Below are 20,790 nucleotides of genomic sequence, written 5' to 3'. Positions count from 1 at the left end.
TCTCCCTGTCCTCCCCCCACCTTCCATACAATGAAAAATTTCATTATAGTTGATGTCCCATAACATCAATTCCAAAGTTTATAGATTTCTGAAATGAACATGTCAATGTTCATTTCAGAATCGCAATTATCCTCCAAGTTGTGTTTAGTTTGGATATGTGACCTTTGAGCTTGAAATTCCTATCTACCATAACTCCATTTCTAGTCTGTTTCTCCAAGCATTATCCCACTAATATAATATGCTGTTAGATATCTCATCACACCAAAGTGCATAACTTTGTGCTTACTGACATTAAAATGACAGTCATTATTTTCCCATACTTCCAGCCTATTTAAATAATTCTCTAAGTATACCAGTAGCATCGCTGACTGTCCTGCCTATCTTTGTGTCATCAGCAATAATTAAACATCTCTCAGGCTCTTCTCAATTTCATTAATATATAGACTGAACAACAAAAGTACAAAGGACAGATCTCTGGGATATGTCCAGAGATCCTTCTGGTATACAGTACTTACAGAACGATTTGAATAGGCTGGAAGTGTGGGCAAATAATGACTGTCACTGGTGTGATGAGATATCCAACAGCATATATGTTAAAGATACCAAGCAATTTTATAAGCTAGGTTTTTTAATCCTTTTTCCCAAGTAAGTCAAGTTTGGGGCTGCATGCAGTGCAACACTAAGCAACTCGTTGTAAAGGTGGAGTAAGATCTGATCACTTTCTTTAGAATTTTCTCCTAATGCAAAGCACATTTCCTTGTGGAGATGTATGATGCTATGCATTAAGGTAATGGTCACTACCCATACCGGTCGAAACCGGTATGGGTAGTGACCATTACCGTCTCGTCAGTGGGAGCCAGACCTAAAAAATGCCAAGGGTGAAGTAATACAGAGCTTATAAATATTTTACCTAAACAAGTTGCCATAAGGTGCTTTGACCTCAATTAAATAAAAATCTCAGGATGAGAGTAAGATGTAAAAAGTTTTATACCTTGGGTATATATTATGTTAAAGATACCAAGCAATTTTATAAGCTAGGTTTTTAATCCTTTTTCCCAAGTAAGCAAACAGACAAGTCAGTCAAGTTTGCGGCTGCACGTAATGCAACACTAGGCAACTCGTAAAAACCTAGCTTATAAAATTGCTTGGCATCTTTAACATAATAATTACCCAATATATACCCAAGGTAAAAAACTTTCTACATCTTACTCTCATCTTGAGATTTTTATTTAATGAGGTCAAAGCACCTTATGGCAACTTGTTTAGGTAAAATATTTATAAGCTCTGTATTACTTAAACCTTGGCATTTTTTTAGGACACACACACACGTATGTTAAAGATACCAAGCTGTGGTGTCTTGGTTAACAATGGCCTCAGATAACGTATTTGGTTAACGACGAGTGGCTGTAAGAAAAAAATCTCTTGGTTAGCATTCAGCCACGTGCAGGAAGACATTGTCGAATAGAGAACAGCCACGCAGCATAGCTGTGAAGCTCAGATATGTTTGACCCATCATAGCCAGCTGTTTACGTTTTCTGTTTATTGTTTCTTTTCTTGTAGTGTACTGTGCTATATTTTAAAATTTGTGGTTATAAATGTGTTTTATGATGAAAATGAGTAAGCATTTATTTTTTTATGTGTTGGTTCATATAGTCGGCAGGTGAGTGTCACTGTTTGTTCACCATCAAAAGGCAAAATCAAATCTCATCTGTATAATAATCATTGTATCTAGAAGCTGCTAATCAGTGTATACGCTAAGTGCTGTATCTAATATCATCACCTTACAAGCAAAATGCACTAAGTCAAAAATTGCAGGTTTCGAATTTAACTGTTAACTTTTATTTCGAAAAGTTTTTTTTTTAAACTTTTACTTTTATTTTCAGGTGACAATATGTTTTTTGTATCCCTTGTCTCAGTGTTGTACAATTTGTAATAATACCGTATTTTGCATATTTTTTTTTATAAAATGAATTTTTTTACCATGTGACAAAATGAGTCCCAAAAAGAAAGCTAGTGAGGAAAAAAAAAAAAAAAAACAGAAAAATTTTCTCTATTGAACAGAAGAAAGAAATAATAGCAAAACATCATGAAGGTGTGAAAGTTATGCATAAGAAGAACTTATGGTAGCTGAGGTTGCTAAGGGAACTTCAAGGTTGAATGTCAGAGGGCTACTTTTTGAGCAAATGGAAAATCTATTACTAATTTGGATCAAAGAAAGAGAAATGGCGGGCGATACTACATCTCAAAATGCAATCTGTCAGAAAGCTAAACAGATTTATCAAGATTTGAAAAAGACTTTGGAATCAAGTTCTGAGGTAGATCATGATGATTTCAAAAAGGTGGCAGAGGGTGGTTTGACAACTTTAAAAAAAGAACAGGAATTCATAGTGTGGTCATTGTCACAGAGAGGCAGCTAGTGCTGACAAAGCAGTAGCAGATAAATTTGTCAATAGCTTTACAAGAATTACAAAGAAGGAGAATACCTACCTCAACAAGTCTTCAATTGTGATGAGACTGGGTTATTTTGGAAGAAAATAACCAACAGGACATTTATCACAAAAGAAGAAAAAACACTTCCTGGGCATAAACCAATGAATGATAGGTTAACATTGCTTTTAGCAGCAAATACAAGTGGAGACTGCAAGGTAAAACCAATGTTAATCTACCACTCAGAATCCATGAGCATTTAAAAAGTTCAATGTCTCTAAATCCAATCTCAGTGTTTTGTGGAAGTCTAACAGCAAAACCTGGGCCACAAGAATAGAATTTAGAGACTGGATTTGCGAAGCGTTTGGACCAACTGTCAAAGCCTATCTTGAGCAAAACAATCTGCCTCTAAAAGCCATTTAGAGATAGCCATTTAGAGTTAGCAATTTTAACCTTGGATAACGCACCTGGCCATCCAACGGGCATACAAGAAGAGCTACCAGAGGAATTAGTTTTATCAAGGTGATTTTTCTTCTTCCCAAGACTACATCTCTGATTCAACCTATGGATCAGCTGATAACTGCAAATTTTAAACTTTTAAAATTTGCAGTCATTTAAAATTTACTTTCGGTAGCCTCACACATTTGCTTTGAAATGTGTGAGGCTACCAACATAACCCTAAGAAAATTTTGGAAGGAAGAATTCCACATTGTCATAGTAATTAGGCTAATTGTAAAGGCTTGGCAAGAAGTAACAATGAAATGTCTCAAAGCAGCATGGAGGAAACTGTGTCCTTCCTTTGGTAATGAAGAAACTTCAGATGAAGGACACAAATTGGTGAAGGATATTGTGGCAACTGCTCATGATCTTTAACTCAGAAGTAGAGGAAGAAGATGTTAAAGAATTATTAGAGATGCATGACTGAGAACTGACTAGCTAAAAGAACTTTTCAAGCAGCAATGTGAAGAAAAGGAAATGGAAATTTCATCTGAAGATGAGGATGGAGAGAAAGAACAAATTACGACTGCTGAAATCAAAAATGTTTTGGTAAAGTGGGAGGAAGTTCAAAATGTTGCTATGAAATGGAATCCAAACAAATCTGAGGTTATCAGAACTGCAGATCTATTTAATGAAAAGTCCATGTTATATCTCATCATCCCTACCATCTAGTCTCAGTTTCTCCGAGCATTATCCCACAAATATAAATTTGTGGGATAATGCTCGGAGAAACTGAGACTAGAGATCTTAGAGTTGTGGTTTTTCAGAAACATTTTAAAAAAGAGGCAGAAGCAAACAACCCTAGACATGTTTTTTACAAGTCCATTTGTCAAAAAACTCCGAAGTGAGCCCAATTGTCCTTCTGGTGAAGATTGATAATTAAAAACTGTTTTCATGAACAATTCATTTTATTAATGTTAATTTTTTTGTAGCAAATACATATACTGTACAATGAACAAATGATATTTACCATATTTTTATGACATTTTAAATGAGTTGTATCTGCATTTTTAATATGTACTATGGTTGTGGGGAGGAGCCAGAACAAATTAATTGATTTTCAATTAAATCTTATGGGGAATCGCACCTTGGATAATGACGGTTTTGGTTAACGATGGTAATCCCGGAACGGATTACCATCATTAACCAAGGCACCACTGTATATATAAATTTGTGGGATAATGCTCGGAGAAACTGAGACTAGAGATCTTAGAGTTGTGGTTTTGCACTGGTCATTTTGAACTTGGCAAATTCACTCCCTCCCACACACACAGATGAATGGACTACACTCCATTTGATTCAGCATCTTCTTAGTTTACCAATTTTCTTCATATTTCTTTTTTCTTTTTTTTTTTTTTGGTAATTGAATATACATATTTGAGTTCATATAACTGAGCTTCATTCTCAACCCTTATGTTTTTAGTTCAATCAAGTTTAGTTCTGAATATCTCATCATCCCTACCATCTAAAAACACCCAACCTTTTTATTTACGCTTAATACAGTCTTTTTATTTATGACTAATACAAATTAAAATTTTATATTAATTTTAATACACCTGTCTTTATTCAAAGTAGTGGTAGCACTGCACCATTTTACATATACTATGTTGATAGATCTTACAAAGCGAGCATTCATTCTGAACAATCTCATCTGTTTCTGACAAGAGGGTACCACGTGCATTCAGTCTAGGTATTTTTCTGCATTCAATCCTTTTATTTACAGCATAACAATGAAATTATTTTGGGGTTCCTTTATGCTAAACAGCAAATTTCTTTTCATACTTAAAAGTATTGTATAGAAAGATGATTCTAACTATTGTGGCCTGTGCTTTATATATTTCATAACTCCTTTCACATTATTATTATCGCAATATTCCTTCCACATTGTTTTCTTATGGATCTCTTGCTTAATAAGATTGCACATCTATTTTGCTTTCATCCTATTTGCTCTCTGAACTCTTAAAAAAAAAAGTGTTTAAAGGGTTATTTGGTTTCTTAAACTTCTTAGTAGTCCTTCTCATTTTGATTTTTCTTTAGGTGATGTATAGATAAACCATTAAAAAATGTAAGAAAAAATAAATAAACAATAATTTTTGTTAATTGAAGAAGTAGACATGTAAAAATTAGTGGACACCCCTGGTACATAGTTATTTTAGTGAACATGAACATTATGAAAAATGATGCAAGTATTATAGATGAAACCGAAAATATGCATTATCACTAAAATTTCAGGCAATATAAAAACTGAATATATATTGTTCAATACTGAAGATAATCCCATTGATAACAGATGTATTCATGTTCAAGGCCATGCATGGAAGATGGGGGAAGGGGTTAGAAAGATCAGTAAACAGGGGATGAAATCTAAGTTGCCATAATGCTGAAAGAACAAATGTCTTTCTGTCACTTATATATTTAAAGTCTCACTAACCTTTGTTATTCTCTTCTTTCGGACATGTCTTCATTTGAATGCACATAGTGCTAATATCTTCTCTTCTAGTAAGAAGTGTTGCCAATTGAACAGAATACTTCTTCAGAAAAGTCTGGCAGTAATCAGGATACTCCTTCAACCATTTTGAACACACTTTATTTAGAGCAACTTTTACTCCAGCCTAGAAGCGGGGAAAAAAAAAAAATCTTAAATGTGCAACAAATTGCAAATTTGAAATAGTGTATCCATACTCATACAATGATAAATCAATCAAATGACACTTGATGATGGCAAAGAGAGACTATCAACATCTGAAATTACCATACAAAATTAATAAACTGAGATTTATAGTAATAGTCCATGTGAGATTATAAATTAAAGTAATATATTGGTTATTAGTATAGTTCTACTTAAAACAATATTCATCTTATCTAATAGTTTGTTTTTTTACAATAAAATGGAAGGCAGTTTTAAAAGTGTAAATTTCAGAATGTGTATTCAATGATGAAAACTCCACAAATGAGTCACTCCTCTCTCTTTTATGCTCTGTCAACTCGAAGATATCACAATGAAAGTTTTAACAAGCTTTTACTTTCGCAAGGTTTTGCTGTCATGTATAGCAGTTCTAGTGTTAAATTGTGAATGAAGAATTTTATGATTATTAATACTTCATTTATGATCTAACATGAATTGCATTTCCTGAGCTAAGTTTACTCCTAAATAAATTGTAATTTAAACACTTACTGTTATTTGTTCATTGAAATAATTGTAATTTTTTTTTTAGTTATTTTTTCTTGTATAAATTATTAATATAACTTGTAAATGTATCCTAAGTGAACTGTAATATGTGCATTTTGTTTGTTGTTACGGAAAGTGAAAGTATTTCTAACGGACTCTGCTAATGTGATTTGATTGGCTGCTGTCAGAAAACTAAGTTATTTCATGATAGTGCGTGCCTTAGCATTGAGAACTGTACAACGATCATGTGATAATTTCATGGTTTGGGCGGGAAAAAGAGAGGATTTATGAGATAGAGGAAGAAGGAACCAGAAGGAAAATGGAGTGAGTGTAGATAGGTAGTGAGACGTGACCTAACCTGAGATCGAACGTTGCAACAATGATTTGGAAGGTTGTTCTGATTTTAATGAATCTTAGTTCGAACTCATAATTATTTATACTTTCCTGTCACCTTGTAAAGGAATTTACCTGAGTGAATGGATAATAATAATATGACAGATTTATCGTAAGACAAGTTATTACGAGCAAGAAAATATCTTTACCAGTCTTGGCAAATAAGTTGTTGAACTTAAGGATACTACAAGTTTTGTGTCGTCTAAAGTGGAAGATTATCGAGTGCCTAGAAGTGATGTAAGAATTTTCCATAACATGCAAGCTATGATGATCATACCGGTAAGAATATCTATTCTATAACTAATGTGTGACAGTGTTGCTTGTGTCCGGAGAACTTGGTAAAATTTCGTGTTGTTGTTGCTGAAGCCAGCTGGTCCAGCTTGATTGAGTGATATTATAAAACATTTCCTTGTGAAACAAAATGTGAGAAACTTTATTAAAGAAATAGTTTGTGTTTGAACGTGTTATCTCACAATGCATATGTATATTTAAGACCGAATCTTTAAAGAACTATTTTAATCCTCTGATAAATACTGATAATCCCAGCTAAGTGTTTGATAAAAATTGAAGTTTATGATTATTCTATGAGACTGAAAAGAATTAAATTTCAAGAGTTTAGCTGAATATTGATGTTTAAAGTGAAAGCGATGTTTAAAGTTGAAATCGTAACGGATGAGAATTGTGAAAGCCTTATACGTAGATTAGATTCTACTCAGCTGAGTAGAATCTAATTTCTTTATAGAATGCATAAATTGTTTTCTAATTGTATTGATTTTAATAGAGTTCTTGTTTCTTATGTAAGAATAATTTTGTGAGAGAATTAAATATTTTGTTTAACTTGATTCTTATGCTTGCCTAATTTCAGTTTCATTGCACCGCTCATTAAAATATGAATCTTGTGGGAAACCCTATATATAAGTAAGACAATTTTGGGTAGTAAGTTCTTATAGCTGTAGTGCTAATTGGTGCTTGATTCCCTCACAAAAATTGTGTGATTTGAAACAGAGTGGCACAGTATAATAAAAATGTTCTTTGTTTGAAAGTGGGGTCAAACAACAGCTAGCAAATATAAAGTTGGATGAAAGACAAAACCAGCACTAGGTAAGAGCAAAGAGGATAGTCTAGAACTAATTTATGCCTTTTGCAAACAAGACAGACTTTTTCTTCAGCAATTAATAAATACTGATCCCATAAAAATTAGATTAGGTGCTGTCTTTTTTTTTGATAACTGACTAGAGATTATGAAGCTATGTGAAATCCTTACCTTGAAGATACACAGCACCCTCTGAGAAGGCAAGCACAACATTGAGAAATTTACTATTTTACTACTAATAAAATACTTCATTATTAACAAAATAATTAAGTGGACATTCCTGGTACATATAGTTATTTGAAAACACAAACATTATGAACATACATACTTTTTGGGACTTAGTTGGACTAGACTGCATTTTGCAGTCTGGTACATCAAATTCTGGCTGGGATATCACTTGGTTACTGCTTCAATTTTCATGAATGAAATCTGTACAAACATTCTGAGAACAGCCTAAAGACAGTTTTATCTATGCATGAACATCAACAGAAAGGAAGTATGTCTTGAGAATGAAGAATAGCTGCAGAATTGAATACATGAAGATTTTTTTTTAAATGTGGTTCCCACCCACAAAAGGGTTATTAGTAAACCTATAGTACATCTGTACTATAGGCGGGCTAAGGATTTTTTTCCTTATTTTTAATCAATATTATATATTTTGTAATTTTTTTATTTTATTTTTTTACCAAGTCCAAGTAACCTGCTTTAGAGACAAACAAGATGGAACTTTTTCAAGCTACTTCATGCCTCCAATAAGCAGGGTAGTGGTCTGAACTGGGCAATGAAATTAATCTCTGACCTAAAGACAATCACACACATCCATGCCCCATGGCAGAATTCAAAAACAACCTGTTGGTTGGAGAGCAGGCACACTAACCACTTGGCCAACCAGGCCAGCAAGTACCATATACAAAATAAAAAGTACCACACACTTTTCAATGAAAAAGGCTGTGGCTTCAAATGAGCCATTGAATTCCTCTATTTCATTCTTACCAGCTTCATTAGAAGACAACTGACAACAGGCATCAGCAAAAACTGGCTGTCACCTGAAGATGAAAGCATAGCGGGAAATGAAAAATTCTGGAGAAAAATAGAAATAAACTTAGTAGAATTTCCAGTTATTTAACAATGATTTTTATTATTAATATTTGCATATGCATGATATAAAAGCAATTAAAGAAATATTAAAAAGAAATTAAAGATGCCAAGAAATTATATTCTTGGCATACTTCATGTGCAAACATTGTTTACACTTGGATAAAGGATTAAACCAAAATTATAATTTCTTTGCCCAATAGTATAACCAATTGAAAAAACCTTTCAACATTTTGTTTGATGTCAAGATATTAATATGTCTGGAGGTAGTATTTAGCATAAGTAACACTTGCAAACTACTTTGTAACAAATCAAATATAAAACCAGATTACTTTACTTGAAGTCTCATTGCCTGTTATGTAGGAATCTGTGTTTGAGCCTGATACACAATAATAAATTTAGTTTAATCCTTTACCCAAGTGTAAGCAAAAAAATTTTTTGTGCCTGAAGTATCTTCAGGACTGAGGCAACTCGTAGTAAAGGTGGACCAAGATCTCACTCCTTGTCTCAGTATCTCCCATAATGCAAAGCACATCTCCTTGCAGACATGTATAATGTCTATGCATTAAGGGAATGGCCACTATCCAGACTGGTTTCGACCTTTATTGAGGTCTCGTCAGCGAGAGCCAGATCCAGAAGTGGTGATAAAATTTTTTTGCTTACACTTGGGTAAAGGATTAAACTAAGTTTATTATAGCCTGATACACAATGTTTTTTTATATTACTCCCGCACAAGAGGCCACAAGGTCAAGCACAAAACTAAATAGTCATCACTTTTTCAGATACTGTTATATTATACTCCTGAGCCAGTATCCAGCATGAAAATATTACTATTGGCAATAACACATTCAAAACTTTCTCATTATACAGCATTACATATTAGCTTTTGTGTATGTACAATTATCACACTTCTGTGCAGTAGGTTCTTCCCTATTTACTAAAATTTTCTTTAAACAGGAAAATGGTATTTCTAATTGAAGACTAGAAAATATGAATCTCAATTTAGGTTCTCTTATTTCCTAAGATTAGTTGTTCTATTTCATTATTTCCTAAGTATCAATGAAAGAAGAATCAACAAAACTGACAGAAGAATTATAGAAGTTCTGCATCAACATTACTGGGATTACTGACTTTAATGGGCGAGATGCTAATGAATAACTATGAGATGTTATATTTGGGCAATAGCAATCAAGGAAAGGAAGGAATAGCTGCAGCTTTAGCACTTAAACATGAAAATAATCTAATTCAATTGTAGACAATTTCAAGAAGAGTGATATATGGGCCAACATAATGGAGAATTTGACAATGAAATTTATTTGTGCCAATGGTATCATAAAAAGTTCTAAGGAAGAAGTGGAGCAGGAAACTAATACCTATATGAAAATGTTTGAGGAAAATTTGGAGAAAAGAGCAATCCTAATAATGTAAGTACCTGCTGAATTTTTCTTCAGGGCATGAAATAGTCATTACTAATATTACTAAATTATGTTTCAACATAAAGATACGTACAAATTTATATACAGAGAGAATAAACAAAAAATAAGAAAAACTTTTGACTATGTTCTTGCTGACTCAGAAGTATACAAAGGATTTGAAATAAGAAGTGTTTGCCATTTCATTTTGAGCCTGATATACACGATTTTTTTTTTTTTTAATATATCACTTCCGCACAAGAGGCCAAGAGCAAGTAATCTTGATATTTCTTTTAATAAGTTGGAGGTTGTAGTCCTAGGTGAATATTTCACGAGAAAGGCAAAGGGTGTTCTACATAGCCAACATAAATGGAATAAAAGATGAAGCAACAGATTCAGTGAGTCAGCAATTGAACTGTAAAGAATGGTAAGTAGCTGATGCTTGTGTTCCTGCAGATTCAGTAGAAATTGGGAGGAGAGAAGGGGGGGAGACACAGTGAATGTCAGTTCTGCTGAGCAATGCCCATTGAAATATTTGTAGAAGAGACAATGAGGAAATTAACAGTATGAGACATTGGCTGAAAAGTCAGAGATGAGTCAATCAACCAAACTGCTCTCTTCTGAACTGTATGAATAATTTTAAAGGTCTTAGGTATACTATTCTAAATGTGAGATAGTGTTACGAGGTTGAGATTTCTATAAAAATGGGCAACTGGACAGAAGAGAGGTAGCATCTTAAGTGAAAAAGGATGCCAAGTTTGTTGGAAGCCTGAAGATGCTATAGAAATGATGTGATTATGCCAGAAAAGGTTAGGAGTAAAAGTCAATCTAAGAAAGATTGGTCTCAACTGTTACATTGAGCATTATCAAAAAGGTAAGTGGAGAAGAACTCAGGTCTTGAAGGATAATATGATCAGTGTTTAAGGCACTTATAGATAGTGAGTGGAGAGTACTGTCATCAGCAAAACTGTGAATTGGATTTAGAGTCAATGAGATCAGGTCATTTATATATATAGATACGTGTGTGTGTGTGTGTGTGTGTGTGTGTGTGTGCGCGCGCGCGCGCACACACACACAAAGAAATAGGAGGGGTTTAATAACAGATCTCTTGAGCAACACCTGCATTAAAAGGAAAATTTGAAGAGAAACAAACACCTTATGTGTAAGGTGTTTGTTCCTCTTCATATTACACATAGTGAACAGCTCGAGAGAAAACTGGCAATCCATTTACAAAAGGAAGAAAGCCAGACCATAAGACATGCAATTTGCTGAGCAGCCCTTGATGCCAGACCTTATCAAATTCCTTGAAACGGTCATGTGCAACAGCACAGGTCTCTCAAAACTTTTCCATTACATGTTTCCAGAGGTGTGTGATTAGGGTCAGGAAATCTGCTATGAATCTTGATTTCGACAAAATCCATATCTGTGGTTGTTGATTAGTCGACAGTTCTCCAGATGTCAAAAGAGGTTGACTGTTGATAACTTACTTCGAACAACTGAGTTGAGAGCAACCAGTTGATAGTTGGATGGTAGACAAATTTTTAGGGCATTGGCTGTGTATGGGTTTGATTTCATGCTGTAGGGTGGATTTCAGCTGCATATAATAATATCTTCTTCAGCCATTGTCTGTTCATTACTGGATGAAATTACTCTTTGAAATATATTGATATTTGCACTTTGATCTGCATAATATTTTGGTATTTAACAATTTCAAGAGAAATAAATTACTTGAGGATAAAGGCCTCTCAATACCTTCCAGATTCACTTCACAATTAGATGTGCCCTTACTTCCAAACTCATGTTTATTTCCAGCTCCAATCTACAAAATGACACCCACCTTTTTCATAGAAATCAAATCTCAACTTTAATCATTCATCTCAGTTTTATCAATTATACTTTTTAACTAACTCTTGTCATCCAAAAATTTCTGCATAGGTTTGCTCAGATATATTATGTCAGACAGTTTCCAAATTAAAAATAATAATTAAATTCTAATCTTCTTTGGCCAAAACTCTCTCTGCTCCATTCTATTACTTTAATTTGCTATCAGCATCATGAACGTTTCAATTTCCTTTTCTTAAATGACAATTTTCTTCACTACAAACTTTCTAATAAAGACATCTTTGGAGATTTTAAACGTTCATAACTCTGGCTCATTTTCTTTTTCTAACTGCACTTATCCAGCAGATAAAAAAAGATACTAAGACCTCTGCTAACAATTATTTTGCATAAACTGTTTATCTTTTATATCACATTTTTGTATGCATAAATTATTCACAATTCCTACCATAATATACATACTGGCTACTGAACTGGAAACTTATTTAATACTGTGTTTCTGTATAGGCATGTGACTGCCGATACCAATCCTCTTCAATTCCTTAAGCATAGTTCAGTGAGATATGGGTTGAGAATAACCTTCATTAAATGCTTCAGTCAACTGTTGCACATAGGAAGTTCTGTTTGTCTCTACAATCCAGGCAATCTCATTCTTTACAGACTGTTTTAGGACCACAGTTATGCCTCTTAGACAAGCAATCTAGGTTATTTTACCTGGTGTGCATACTAGATAACCTTAACCACTCTAAACATTAGATCTTTCTCTTTTAATGTAATATGGATGTTTCTAGATAATTCAGACCACAAACTTGTACTGATTTCTTCTCCCATGCAAGAGCACTTAATCACTCATCCAGATACCATTTGGCATAAATCCTGACTTTTAATTTCTTTGGTTGGATAACCATTTCCAGTCTTCTGATCCAAACATTTAAGCTGAATATATTGCTGAAACAATTCTATTGAGATAGACATTCATGTCCCATTGCACCAAGCATATCTCATGTTTTCAAAAATCCTCCTCTTCCTTTTGTTTACAAAGCCTGAAATGGATGCAAGCAATTTATTAAACACATTCAAAAATGCTTTTAAAGAGCTGAAAACATGAATTCTGCATCCAAAATGACCAGTTATACTTTAGGTTCTTACCAAAAGTTACCAACTGCAAATTTTGCCTTGTTGCTCACAGAAAAAGCTAATCGCCTGGCTTCTTTGGTTTTCTCAAATTTTTGGATACCTAATCTTGATATATGTCATCCTACCAATCCAAACACTTGATGTTCAATGCCTCTGATTTTTTGTAAGAAAGAGATCAGAAGATCTGTGTTCAAACTAGATACTTAAAATATTTCCTAGTCCTAATGGCATTTCTTTGTTCTTGAAGAACTGACATCTGTTCTGTTTTTTTTATTCTCCCTATTCCACTGGCATTGACTCCACAATCAGGAAATTAGCTCAGATTTAACCCTTTCCTAAGAGCAACATCTTAACATCAAAAATTACCATCCAACTTATCTCGTTTCAGCTCTTCTTATAGTAGTAGAGAAAATCATTGACACTCAATTTATATGCTACCTTGAAGTCTCAAGTAATAAACAATTATTACTATGGATCTCACCACAGTCAGTCAGTAAGAGAATCTTGCTTATTGCCACCCACCTTAGGATAAATGTCAAGGAAAAGTTTAGTGAATCTCAAGTGGATGCTAATGATATTTAATGCAGAAGCTTAAGTTTGGCATGAGAACCTATTAAATAAGGAAATTTTTAGGTATCCAGCTTGAACATGAATCTTCTGATCTCGTTCTCACAAAAAAATCAGAGGCATTGAACATTGAGTGTTTGGATTGGTAGGATGACATTGGACTATCATATATAGTCAATTTTCTCCAATTTGGTTGTCAGCTTGCAGGTCTAGATGCATATTATATACAATAGCAGATGGAGCTTTATCCTGACATTCTGTAGGACTGTGCTCTTTCATCTACTCTTTTTCCTTCTATACATTAATGACCCTCTTCAGCTGACCAATCCAATCTGCTGAAGATTGGATTGGTCAGCTAAAGAGGGTCATTATCCTATAGGATAGCATACATTTTTGTATGCTGAAGATAGTATACAAAAATGTATGCTATCCTATAGGTTCTGACAAAAGAACCTATAGGATAGCATACATTTTTTTTTTATTCTTAAGATATAATTAAATACAAACAACCAACTAACCTCACTTCTGTCTTTTTTCAGATCTGTCTTCAAATAATAAGTTGCTGCTTTACAGAAGGCACATTCGGTATCTTTTTGAGCTACAATACTTGGAAGAGTATAACGTTCCAGTGGCAACATAATGGAATCTGCAAAAAAGAAATGAATGCATTTAAATTTCAGTTCTATTTGACAAAGTCCATACATTTGAATTAATCTAAATAAATGATACACTAGAACAAGTATTTATGAGTTTTAAAATTACACAGTCTGTTTAACGAATATGGCAATATATCCATTTTAGAACTTCTGTAGATAGCACAGTCAGTAATGATGATGTTCTTACATGAATTTAAATTCCATATAGAATGAGGAGAACCATAAACTAAGGGTTTATGGTTCTCCCCATAACAGACAAACCAGTCAGAGACAAAGAACCACATATTTTTGCAGAACCACACACCATCTACTCTGGAAGAGTGTTCATGAAGAAAGAAATGGAGTATTGGTCTGCTTGGCCTGACCTAATAATTTATGATGGAGCAATTGTTGATAAAGAATATAACAGTGACCACCTTTCAAGATGAATTATTATTTTTTTAATAAACATTCAAAAAATGTTGATAAAATCCCAACATTCTCTTTAATTAATGTGATATGAAAATCAAAAATTCTATATTTGAAAAGTTTAAAATTCTCAAAGTCATTTATCCAAAACAAAGTATACATTTAACTGACATGTAACATGCATGCATATATTACAGTGATAAATGTTAACAAAGACAAGATAAATATGATAATCATTCAATATGGGACTAACATACCAGAAATGCTGTTTTCTAAAGGTTTTTCATGTACTATTTGGTGCTTCTTGTACAAATCATATTTATTTTTTCTAAAAATCTCATCAGGAGGAAGGATTTTTACTAATGGCATTACTTTAATTTTTGTAGGATTAGCTGGTACCGTCTTCAACATGAGATGTACAGACTGTTGGCATAATCCAACAACAGTGCATAATGTCTTGGGATCCTGGAGAGAAATAATTCATAAAATATTTAGATGTATTTTATATATATAGAAGTACAAGCAAATCTCATTCAACAATCCAAATTCAATGACAATTCGAATTAAATTATGGTAGCTGTAAGGTAATAATTTAGCATTTTTTTTAAAACATGCTAGTTTCATGCATAGGAAAAGTCCTGATTCATTATCATGGAGTGTCAGTCTGCTTTGAAAATGAAATGACAATTTCATTGCTATTTCAGCAATACCTGCATAGTACCAATATACTAAGTGCATGTGACATTATCTCTGATTTTGTTATGCAGGCCTAAACTTTATGCAGATGTTATATTCTTAAACAAACCTAGTATATGTTTGCAGATTTCTCAACTAAAGTGAGAAAGTGCAGTATCAAGTCTGGTATGAAAATTGGCAAAAAAAAAAAAAAAAAAAGACAATATGAAAATAGGCAAGAACACTGAACACATCAGCTGCATCCTGAAAACCTAGAGAACAAAGAAAACATTTCAGCTATTTAGGCACAATTTTACTAAAGATTGCAAATTAAACACTGAGATAGATATCAAAATTAGCAAAATTTGGTATGATAGGGAGTCAATGAATTAATCAAATGTGAAATAAGAAAAATTAGTCAAAACATTAAAGATAGCGAACAAGACAGCATGACACAAGTACAGGAAGATGGTTTGATACTAAATCTGGTGTCAGACAAGGATGTACACTATCTCCTCTGTTATTCATTGTCTATATGGACACATTATGAAGGAAAGCAGTATTAAACCTGATATCAAAATTAGAGACGTTAATCTCAGCTCTCTACTAAATGCAGATGATGTTATACTTTTAAATAAATCTAGTAAAAGTCTGCAAGATTCCCTGACTAAATTGAATAACTGTTGTAATAGATTTGGCATGAAGGTCAACAATAGCAAGACAAAGACAATGAAAATAGGCATAAACACTGAAAATATCAACTGCACTGTGAATGGAGAACCTATAAAACAAGTAAGACATTTCAGCTACTTTGGCAAGATTTTTAGTGAAGATGGTAAATTAAATAAGGAAATAGACAACAGAATCAACAAAGCTGGTATGGTAGAAAGTCAACTGAATAAATTCATATGGAATAAGAGAGAAATTAGCCAAAACACTAATTAGCTATATACAACATTGTTCAAACCAGTTTTAACTTATGGATGATCTGAGAGCTGGATTAGAAGTAAAACACTTGACCAAAGACTAGAGACCACAGATATGAGAATCCTGAGAAAGAGTAGGGGCATGAACAGATGGCATCAATGGCAATATCACATTAAAAACGAGGAGATTAGGAAAGAACTTGACATTATTAGCATCCAGAGATGTGTTAGCAGAACTAATCTCAGGTGTAATAAGTTTAGTTTAATCCTTCATCCAAGTGTGAACAAACAAAGTTTGCACTTGAAAGTATCTTCAGGACTGAGGTAAGGTAGTGCAACACCAGGCAACTCATTGCAAAGGTGGAGAAAGCTCTCATTACTCCTATCTCAGTATCTCCCATAATGCAAAGCACATCTCCTTGCAGATGTGTAATGCCAGTTTCGACCTTTATTGAGGTTTCGTCAGTGGGAGCCAGGTCCAGTAGTGGAGATGTGAGAATGAGAGGTCATCCTAACCTATAGGAGTTGCCAAAGGGTGTGCAACCTTATTATTAAATTACTCCGGATTCAGAGAAAGATGTTGAGAGTTTATTTTTCATTTGGTTAGACTATAATAAGTTTAGTTTAATCCTTTATTCAAGTGTGAGCAAACAAAGTTTGCGCCTGAAAGTATCTTCAGGACTGGGGTATGGTAGTGCAACACCAGGCAACTCGTTGCAAAGGTGGAGAAAGCTTTGGCAACTCCTATAGGTTAGGATGACCTCTCATTACTTCTGCCTTTGTATCTCCACTACTGGGCCTGGCTCCCACTAACGAGACCTCAATAAAGGTCTAAACTGGTATGGGTAGTGGCCCTTGCCTTAATGCATAGCATTACACATATCCGCAAGGAGATGTGCTTTGCATTATGGGAGAAACTGAGATAGGAGTAATGAGAGCTTTCTCCACCTTTGCAATGAGTTGCCTGGTGTTGCACTACCTTACCCCAGTCCTGAAGATACTTTCAGGCACAACCTTTGTTTGCTCACACTTGGATAAAGGATTAAACTAAACTTATTATAGTCTAACCAAGTGAAAAATAAACTCTCATAATCTCAGGTGGTATGGCCACTTAAACAGAATGGGAGAGGAAAGATTAGCAAAACAAGTGTTCTCTGCCAGGTTGGCAGAGAAAAAAGACCCAGAGGGAGACACCAAGATATTGTATCAATCCACCAATAGGTGGATTGATACAATAAAAAATGCCTTAGAAGACAGAAATATAAGATATGATAATGTTGGAGTCTTGACAGATAACAGATTGATTTGGAGGAAAATTGTTGATAGGAAGTTAATAATGATGTAAGTTTTTCATGTAGCACTATCATAATATCCTGTACAAACATTGACGGTACATGTGAGGAATTTGATAATGATGAATTTATGGATCTGAGAGCTTAGAAATAAAACAACTGTTTAAAGACTGGAGACCACATGAGAATGGCAAGAAAAATTAGGGAAGTGAATAAATGGCATCGATGGCAAATTCATTAAAAATGAATATATTAGGAAGGAATTTATGATGTTAGCAGGTTAGCAAAACAAATTTGTTGCAGGGATGGCAGAAAAAGCTAAGTAAAAGACTGATTGATACAATAAGAAGTGTCTTAAAAGACCAAAGTATAATATCTGACAATACTAAGACCTACCAGTGTAGCCTTAAGAAATGAAATTAATTTGCAGATAAGTTGTCAAAAATCGAACGTAATGCAACCCTTTCATGCCATGCTGTCATAGCAGTATCCTCTACACCCCTTGAGGATACATTCAGGAATCTAATTTCAATATTCATTATATTTATAATGAACATTGGAACTTAGGTATTCACTTTTTTGATGAAGAAATCAGTGACAATGTATGATTTTTTTATTATAAAAGTATGCTGCAAACTCATCCCAACATGGCTAGTAATAGCAAAATAATGTCATCAAATTTCTCTTAGGGGGTGTGTGATGGTAATGCAATGTATATGGCTGGGGTCCTACCAAAATTATAATAAGCAATGATGAAAGTATTACCAGAGCCCTCAATTTCAAAAAAATAAATAAGAGGAATAAAAAGGCTTATTGCTTCATTGAAAAAAGATGCAAGATGAAAAGAAGTCACTTAGTTCAGAAGCCACCATTCAATATCAATGTTTTAATGTGCAATTAACGTTATTTAAGACTACAACAATACTTATTGCATGTGCTTATTGCCTCAGAAAGTGAAGTGTCTAATGACAAAAAATATTACAGTGTTAATTATTATAATTATTGGAAGGTGCATGTAAATAAGTGATAGAACCTGCTCAAATAATACATGCAATGTTGGCATGAGAAATTCCATGTAAACATATATAAATTAAATAATATTAGTTATATCTCTATGTAAAAAGTCCTTTTATGTTAAAGAGTATCCTTCCTGAAACAATATCATACATACTAATATCAATAGTCAGACTCTCATAAAAGAAGTAAACCTTCTCTTAATGCATCATGATGCGAACTGTGCTCCTTCAAACTTTGCTCATGACTTTGAGCAGTGCATGCCTCCCCATCTATGGGGGTTGTAACAGGGTGAACAGAATACATCTTGCATGAAAAAGTTACATCATTACTAATTTCCTATCCAGAATTTTCCTCCAAATTAATCTGTTATCCATTAAGATTCCAATATTATTAGATCTTATATTATCCGTTTTCTAGGGTGCTTCTTACTGTATCAATCTGCTTAGATATTGGGCTTCCTTTGGGTCATTTTCCTCTCATCCTGGCAAAGAACACTTGTTTTGCTAACCTTCCCACTTCCATTCTGTTTTCAAGTACCATACCACATGAGGTTAGCTCTTCTAACGATAAAGTTTTTTCCTAATATCCTCATTTTTAATTTGATAGTTATTTCTAAATTTTAAAAGTTATAAATGAAGTGTTATTTCTAATTCAGCTCTCAGATCCATAACTTAAAATTGGTTTGAACAATCTTGCATGCAGTATAGTGTTCTGACAAATTTCTTTTATTGCATATAAATTTATTCATTTGACTTCTTACAAAACCAGTTTTCCTAATTCTGTTGTCTATTTCCATATTTAATTTGTCATCTTCAATAAAAAATTATGCCTAAATAGTTGAAATGTTTTACTTGTTCTATAGGTTTACCATTCAGGATACAGTTGATGTTTTCAATATTTCTACCTATTTTTCACTGTCTATCTTTTTATTTCTCATTTTATTACCAAATGTATCACAACAGTTATTCAGATTAGTCAGGGAATCTTGCAGACTTGTACTGGATTTATTCAGATGCATAAAGTAAGGAGCTAAGATTAACACTGCCGATTTTGATATCAGATTTAATATCAATTTCCTTCATAATGTGATCCATATAGATTATGAATAACTATGGAGATAATGTGCTGATTTAACATTAAACCATTTTCCTATACTACCTTCAATTCTAACTGCTGACTTACAGCTTAAATAGAGAATATGTATTGCTTGATATAATGTCCAATTTACATCATATAAATATAGCATTTTGAAGAGCTTTCCTCTTGACACCCTGTCATATGCCTTTTCTAGATCTATGAAACTTAAATATATCTCCTTGTTATATTCCCATGATTTCTCAACTATTTTTCTTCAAATGAAAATCTGATCCTTACAACCCTCTATTTGGCCTGAATCCAGCTTGTTCTTCTCCAACTTTCCTTTCATAATTTCTTAGCCTTTTCCTCAAGCTACCTGAATAAATCTCACCAAGAACACTAGGTAGGGAAATTCATCTAATTCTCACATTGTTTTATTTTCCTTTTTATAAATTTGTAAAGCATGTGGAATTCAATCCTCTGATCAGGCCTTCGAAATTATGCACTGTGGCCACTATAAACTTTTTTTCCCGTCCATATTTGAGCATTTCTTGTCAAATATCACGTGCTCTAGCCAACTTTCTGAATTTGAGGTTTCTTTTCTATTTCAAATATTGAAATGTATCACTGATCGTAATTTCTCTTTAATGTTTTCTACCACCATACTGTAACCATTTGTTTCATTTAGTATCTTTCAAAGTAATTATTACAGACAACTAAAATATCTTCAGTTTTCATGTCACTTATCAGATTTCTTTTACAGTACTCTTTTTTCTCCATTTCTCCAGTAGCAAAAATTGTGGATGTTTGCATTTGGCAATGCTGGTGCAGTGTGATATAAATAGTAAAAAATTTGACCTTTAATCAGAACAAAGCAGCATTTACTAGCCATAGACCTTGCAGCCTCTCATGTAGGAATAATAAACTATCTCTGGGCTTGAAGCAGACAAGTCTTACAGTCTAAACATGCTATTTTCAGATTTTAATTCATTATATTAGAAATGGCAAATAGGAGTTGTGCCAACTTTGGAAGCAAATTTTTTTTTTTTTGGACAGCACATGAATTCTATTTGCATTCAACAGTAATATGAATTAATATTTCATTAAGC

The 20,790-nt window shown here is 33.4% G+C and overlaps 1 protein-coding gene across 1 annotated transcript in view; it reads right to left on the bottom strand.

Annotated features, from left to right (window-relative positions):
- The window catches only part of LOC150099493 (uncharacterized), a 301,600-nt gene that overhangs the window by 155,306 nt on the left and 125,504 nt on the right, over positions 1-20,790 (bottom strand). The window contains exons 14-16 of the mRNA XM_090404210.1: positions 14,952-15,159; positions 14,149-14,276; positions 5,357-5,537 (exon numbers count right to left, since the gene is read on the bottom strand). Coding sequence (XP_090260336.1) covers positions 5,357-5,537; positions 14,149-14,276; positions 14,952-15,159 — 517 coding nt within the window. The remainder of the gene's footprint in view (positions 1-5,356; positions 5,538-14,148; positions 14,277-14,951; positions 15,160-20,790) is intronic.

This window comes from Typopeltis vanoorti, chromosome 14 (assembly GCF_054136105.1).
Source record: "Typopeltis vanoorti isolate ZY-2024b chromosome 14, IOZ_Tvanoo_1.0, whole genome shotgun sequence".
Classification (NCBI taxonomy): domain Eukaryota; kingdom Metazoa; phylum Arthropoda; class Arachnida; order Uropygi; family Thelyphonidae; genus Typopeltis; species Typopeltis vanoorti.
Note: the sequence above shows the minus strand (reverse complement) of the source record. Positions and strands in the feature narration are given on the sequence as shown.